The 6,134-nt window shown below is 54.9% G+C and overlaps 1 protein-coding gene across 2 annotated transcripts in view; it reads left to right on the top strand.

The window, feature by feature from the left end:
• The first annotated feature begins 599 nt into the window (after positions 1 to 599).
• The window catches only part of TRPV2 (transient receptor potential cation channel, subfamily V, member 2), a 25,146-nt gene continuing 19,611 nt past the window's right edge, over positions 600 to 6,134 (top strand). The window contains exons 1-4 of one of the 2 annotated variants that reach the window (XM_011975235.1): positions 600 to 1,011; positions 1,213 to 1,217; positions 2,731 to 3,037; positions 5,282 to 5,415. In XM_011975235.1, the coding sequence (XP_011830625.1) occupies positions 2,838 to 3,037; positions 5,282 to 5,415 (334 nt within the window). In that variant the 5' untranslated portion in view covers positions 600 to 1,011; positions 1,213 to 1,217; positions 2,731 to 2,837. Of the gene's footprint in view, positions 1,017 to 1,212; positions 1,218 to 2,730; positions 3,038 to 5,281; positions 5,416 to 6,134 lie in introns of both variants that reach the window. The other variant, XM_011975234.1, reaches the window with a different exon arrangement.

Below are 6,134 nucleotides of genomic sequence, written 5' to 3'. Positions count from 1 at the left end.
TTTTAAAAGGTCACTTCAGTTGCTATAAGGAGAAATGGATTATGAGTGTGGGGCAAGAATGAAGCAGGAAGACCAGTTTGGAGGTGGCTGCAGTTGCCTAGGGGAGCAATGATTGTGGCTTGGACCAAGCAGAAAGACGAATTTTGGAGGCAGAGCTGATGCCAGGTTTTGGGAGTGAGGGAGAGGGAGTCCTAGGGCTACTTCGGTGGCGGCTGGGTCCCCAAGCTCCAAGACTGAGTCCAGACCAGGGCCCAGTCGGTGGTGAGGTCTGATTTTAGCAGTGTGTGCCCACCTCCTTGTCTCCACCTGCTGGCTGGTGCTGGGAGCATCTTTAGGGGAACTTCAGCCATGAGTCCTGGGGTCAGGAGGCTGGGGGAAGGTCCTGGGAGGTGGGAAAGTCCCCCAACTGCTGGGTGAATGGGTGGGTGGGGCTGCGTTCCCAAGGGCATCTGCTGGGCTGAGCCTCTCCCTGGGGGCTGTCCACATCAGCTCTCTCCCCTGCTGTGGGTCAACTCAGGCCCATTTATGGGCCATACGGCTGCTGGAAGGGTGTGGTGGTGGAGAATGGGAGGGGATAGCTGTCAGTGTACTTGGGGAAGAATCCCCCATCCATGGCAGCTTCCATGGGAGGCAAGGCACCAGCATCCAAGGGCTGCCTCTGATTGTTACCCACCCCCACCTGAGACCTTAGTGGTTAGATGGCGGAGGGGTGGGGGCGGGGCCTGATTCGCAGCAGGGTGTGTCCAGATGGTCAGTCTGTGGTGGCTAGCCTGTCCTGACAGGGGAGAGTTAAGCTCCCACTCTCCACCGTGCCGGCTGGCCAGGTGGGCTAAGGGTGACCCAGAGACCAGAACCTGCTTGCTGGAGCTCAGTGCTCAGAGCTGGGGAGGGAGGTTCCGCGGCTCCTCCGCTGTCAGCGCCCGCAGCCCCTCCCCGCTTCACTTCCTCCCGCAGCCCCTGCCACCGAGAAGCTCCAGGATCCCAGCAGCCGCCACACCCTGCTTTCAGCCTGCGCAGTAAGTCGGTGAGCAATGCTGGGGATGTTGGAGGGGGCCGGGTACCCAAGCCTGACAGCGAATGATGGGGCGGGGAAGGCTAGTGGGCTCCTGGCTTCTACAGCCTGGAGTCAGGGTCTGTGTGGGGCTCCGGCTCCCTCTCCCTGGACCTCCACACCCCTTCCTCTGCTGCCAGGGTGGGTGGGGGTCCCAGGAGGTGGGGTAGGGGCTGGACAGACAGCTGTTGCTGCTGAGGCTTGGGAGTCTTGGGCTGGAGGAATGGGCCAGGGTTTGGTTGGGGACAGAGATGGGCTAAATGGTACGAAACAGAAAGGATGCCCTCCTGCCCCAGTGTGCGTAGAAAGGGTGGTGGGTCACATCTGCAAACTGAGGCAGTCAGGTAGCTCCCCGCCTCCCATATTTCCATGGGAAAATGCCCCACGCGGGTCCCCAGGGCCTGATCCCAGCCTACCCTCTCCACTTCCCTCTGCTGCTGCTGCTCCTCTCTGCTCTCTGCCCCCGGCCCCCTTCTCCACCCTTCTGTCTCTTTACCACTCTCTGACTTGTTTTTCTTCTCTCTGATCCTGCTCACTGGGCCCACGGGGGTTGCCCATCCCTGACTGAGGCCCCACCCTTGCCAAGTGATGGGGGCTGTGGTTTCAGTTTTCCTGTGAGGGTGAGATTGTGCTGTTTGCTGAGCTTCCTAGGCCAGCCTAAGGCCCAAGGTAGGGTGGTGGAGACAGCCTGGGCCACAGGCTAGGGGCCTCCCTCCCCTCGTGAAGCCCCCAGAGGCCCTGAGGCACAGAGGTGGCATTCAATGCCTTCAGAGCTGAATCAGACTGAAAATATAGACAGACCCTGAAAGACTTTGAGAACGGAAGAGGAACCTCATGGTAGACGCATGGTGTCAGATCCGGCTCTGCCAACAACTGGTGACCTTGGGAAAGCCACTCCCCCTTCTAAGCCTTAGTAGTCTTGGCAGCAAAATGAAGGGCTTGATAGTCTAGTGGTTTTCCCAATTATTTCTCCTTAGAGCTCCCCTTCTGTGGTGAGGGGTTGAGTGACTGGCCCCATCCCAGCCATCGTACTTTTCTCTGTTGGAATATTGGCCGCCAGGCAAGATGTTGTGTGAATAAAGTGTTGTGCTGTTAATGCAAATGGGAACAGGGGTTGCGACCCCTCAGATACCAGGAAGTCCCAGAGGAAAAGTCGGGGACAGTCATGGCTCTCCTGGGGGACAACATCAAAGGGGTGACCCTGTTGGTTCCCTCTTCCTCACACCACAGGCTTCCCTCCCTCTCCTCACCCCTGCTCCTCATCCCTCCTGGCAAACTTCCTCTGTATTGTGGCTGGGCTCCCACACAGCGGGTGGACCTACTTGCGCTTGGCTTTTTGCCATTAGAAGTAATGAGAAGTAATGGCAAAAACCGCAATTCCTTTTTTTTTTGAGACAGAGTCTTGCTCTGTTGCCCAGGTTGGAGTGCAGTGGTGCCATCTTAGCTCCTGGGTTTAGCAATTCTCCTGCCTTTGTCTCCCAAGTAGCTGGGATTATAGGCACAAGTCACCATGCCTGGCTAATTTTTGTATTTTTTTTAGTAGAGATAGGGTTTCACCATGTTGGTCAGGCTGGTCTCGAACTCCTGACCAGCCTGCCTCACCCTCCCAAAGTGCTGGGATTACACGTGTAAGCCACCGCGCCCAACCTTTTGCATCAACCTAATACCTCCTTTTTCAGGCTCCAGTAAGGCCAACACCGACCCGCAGCTGGGAGGAAGACGGGACCCTTGATATCTCCATCTCCACAGAGGTCCTGGCTGGACTGAGCAGCCTCCTCCTCCTAGGATGACCGTACCCCCCAGCTCTCCAGTTTTCAGGCTGGAGACATTAGATGGAGGCCAAGAAGATGGCGCTGAGGTGGACGAAGTAAAGCCGGCTTTGGGGAGCGGGCTGACTCCCATGGAGTCACCGTTCCAGGGCGAGGACCGGAAATTCGCCCCTCAGATAAAAGTGAACCTCAAGTACGGAAAGGGAACAGGTGCCAGGTGAGGCAACAAGTGGGGTCAGGGAAAAGGGGGCCCCCTGGCCAGCTCCAGCAGAGAACCTGGAGACTCATTGACCAGCCCAGCACCAGTGCCCCTTCCTACAACCTGTGGCGTCCTCAGTCTGCCTCTGATGGCTCCTGGGCCTGACCGGCTGACCTCTGCTCTGCTATCTGGCATTGCTCTTTCCAGAGGCTTCTCCATTCTTGGCCTTCTGCCTTCTGAGATCATGTTCTTTGTGAGATACATTCTTGAGCTCTAAGTCCTCAGCTGACCCTCAAATCCCCTATTCATGCCAACTCCCACCCCTGTCATGGTCCCTGCTGGGGAAAGCAGCAGGATCCACACTCCATCCAGTGAGAATCAAGGACATCTAGAAATGTCCCAGGCTCTCCTCAGTTCTGCAAGGCTGAGCCTGTCACTCAGGGGACGTGAACTGTGGGATTGAGGATAACTGGCTTCTGCTTGGAGTCATCTGCACTTTGATTTTCCTGTGGTCTTTCCACCAATTCAGATTGTGTGAGCCCCATATTCCTGAGCGTCCCGCTTCCAGTCCTGCTGCATCTGGCACCCCTTACCTCCCTGCCTGGGGTGGGGGCCTGCCCAGTGAGACTGGAGAATCCTCATGGGCCAGGCTAGACTCTGCCACAGAAGCCCCTTCTTCCCTTGATGCTTGAGGTGCTTGAGGTACAGCCACCAGCTTTGGCCTCCCAGGCTAGAGCCGCTTCCTATTTGTGTTGGAGGATTGTGGTCAGATTCAGCACCAGGGTAGGGGAGGTTGCGTGAGGAGCTTCTGGGAGCTGTGGAGCCTGCCCGACACAGGCAGGATGGGCCCTCGATGCCTTCAGTGCCTCAATCTGTGCCCTCGCTGGGCTTCTCTACCCCAGGACCATGATGCCACCCTGGTGACAGAAAGTCATTTGCCCAAATGGCCACTTCTATGAGCCAGACTGTCCACAGGGCTCCTGTCAGCAGCAGATAGAGCCCTCATGATCATGTGTGGCTTCCTGGTGCTGACGAGGGAAGCCTGGCTGTAATTACAGTCATAGCTGTTGGCTTGAAAAGTCAACCCTTGAAATCCCCACCAGAGTCAAGGAGGCAGAGGTTGCAGTGAGCAGAGATTGTGCCACCATACTCCAGCCTGGGCGTCAGTGAGACTCTGTCTCCAAAAAAAAAAAAAAAAGTGACTGATCCCAACAGTCACCTTGTCACCAACTTTTATTTGGTCGACCCGTTCCACAAGAGAAGTTAAGCTGGGATCTGAGGGTACACAAAGCATCAAATAGCACCCCTTGTTATTTGTCTTCACATATCTGCTGGTGGTGGTGCCAGAAGCCCCAGAGGCAAGTTGGCCCCTGTGAATAGTAACACAGCCCAGGAGGGAATGACTCATGCCCTTCCCACTTCCAGTCACTAGACGCTGCTAGATTCTGATAAGCTACCAGACCCCTTCCGGGGTCTGTGGGAGAGATTTCTCCTTAAGTGTGCCTTCTCGGTGGTGTCTGATATGTTTCAACATTGGGCCCAGTGTTAGGCCCAGGTAAAGCTCTGTTTCTGGGAAATTTCTTGCTGCCAAGCCTAGAATCTCTCTAGGGGTTCAGAGTCAGGGTCTAAAGTTAAACAGCCCTGCTGAGATTCCCAGTTTGGCGCTGTGTGACTTTGGCAAGCTACATGACCTCCTTGTTTATCTAAAGGAGAAATGACTGGTTTCCGACTGGCAGGGCTGAAGTGAAGATGAAAGACACAGAATATTCTGTAGTTAATAGCTGGTTTCTGAGAGGAGAAGGGAGCTTTTCTCCATTCTTTCTTTGAGGGCAGTGATGCATGCAGCCACTGTGAGTCTGCAAGGGACCTCCCACAGCCCTATCCAGACCCAGGCCCAAGCTCAAGAGCCACCACAAGTTGTGTGTGCTGAAGGAGACCCAGTGGGATATCAAGGCTGTTGAGAGATGGTACATCAAGGCACCTGGCACATGACAAGCACCTGATGCTGAAAAGTGTCTGTGATGACTGGTGTCATGGGGATGAAGCAGCTTAGTGCCTGGACAGGCCCCTTTTCTTCCTCCCGGGGTCTCCTTGGTTGGCTGTAGGTGGATAGAGGCCCTCAGAAGGGCTCTCACTGGGCTCCTGGGCCTGAGGGGTGCGCAGTGTGTATAGGATTCCCTGAAAGGGCTCCCTGGGATGGAGGGCTTTTGGGGGGGCCTGTGGTCCTTGTCCAGCATGAGTCACAAACCACATCCTCCACAGTCAGCCGGATCCAAACCGATTTGACCGAGATCGGCTCTTCAATGCGGTCTCCCGGGGTGTCCCTGAGGATCTGGCTGGACTTCCAGAGTACCTGTGCAAGACCAGCAAGTACCTCACCGACTCGGAATACACAGGTAGACCCTGCCCTGTGCATCCAAGGCTAGGCATCCTGTGAGCTGATAGTTAGGTGGGCTGGGTGGGCGTGATCCCTGGTCAGGAGCCGAGGAGTGAGTGTTCTCAGCAGCCCTCCCACTAGAATGATTGCTGGGGGGCCCTGTGGACAGAGCTAATCAAAGATGGCCTCCTGTTGGTCTTGGCTGTGCCTCCCAGTTCCACCCACCCCTCAGAGCTCCTGGCTACCTCTGTCACCCCTAGCCCATTAGCCCTTTGCAGTGGCTGAATGGACACCCAAAGCAATCTTTTTTTTTTGTTTTTTGTTTTTTAAATAACAGTGTGGTTGAGATATAATATATAACGGGCATACCATATACTTAATCCATCTCAAAGCACTCTTTGCCGAAAATCTAAATATCTGTAGTATTTGGGCTGATCAGAAAAATAACATAAGTACTCTAGAAGATTCAACAGTAAGGAAACATATAGAGCCAAGGTTAAACACAGTCTCTCATCCTGGGCCCCTATTAATGGTTTGAGAATGCATCTGTTTGGAGTTTCTTTCTTTCTTCTTTTTTATTTTTGGAGAGATAGGGTTTTGCCATGTTGCCTAGGCTGGTCTCAAACTCCTGGGCTCCAGCGATCCTCTCACATTGGCCCCCCAAAGTACTGGGATTATAGGTGTGAGCCTCTGTGCAGCACCTGTTCAGACTTTCCCTCCCTCCCTCCCTCCCTCCCT

Source organism: Mandrillus leucophaeus, unplaced genomic scaffold (assembly GCF_000951045.1).
Source record: "Mandrillus leucophaeus isolate KB7577 unplaced genomic scaffold, Mleu.le_1.0 Scaffold153, whole genome shotgun sequence".
In the NCBI taxonomy this organism is placed as follows: Eukaryota; Metazoa; Chordata; class Mammalia; order Primates; family Cercopithecidae; genus Mandrillus; species Mandrillus leucophaeus.
Note: the sequence above shows the minus strand (reverse complement) of the source record. Positions and strands in the feature narration are given on the sequence as shown.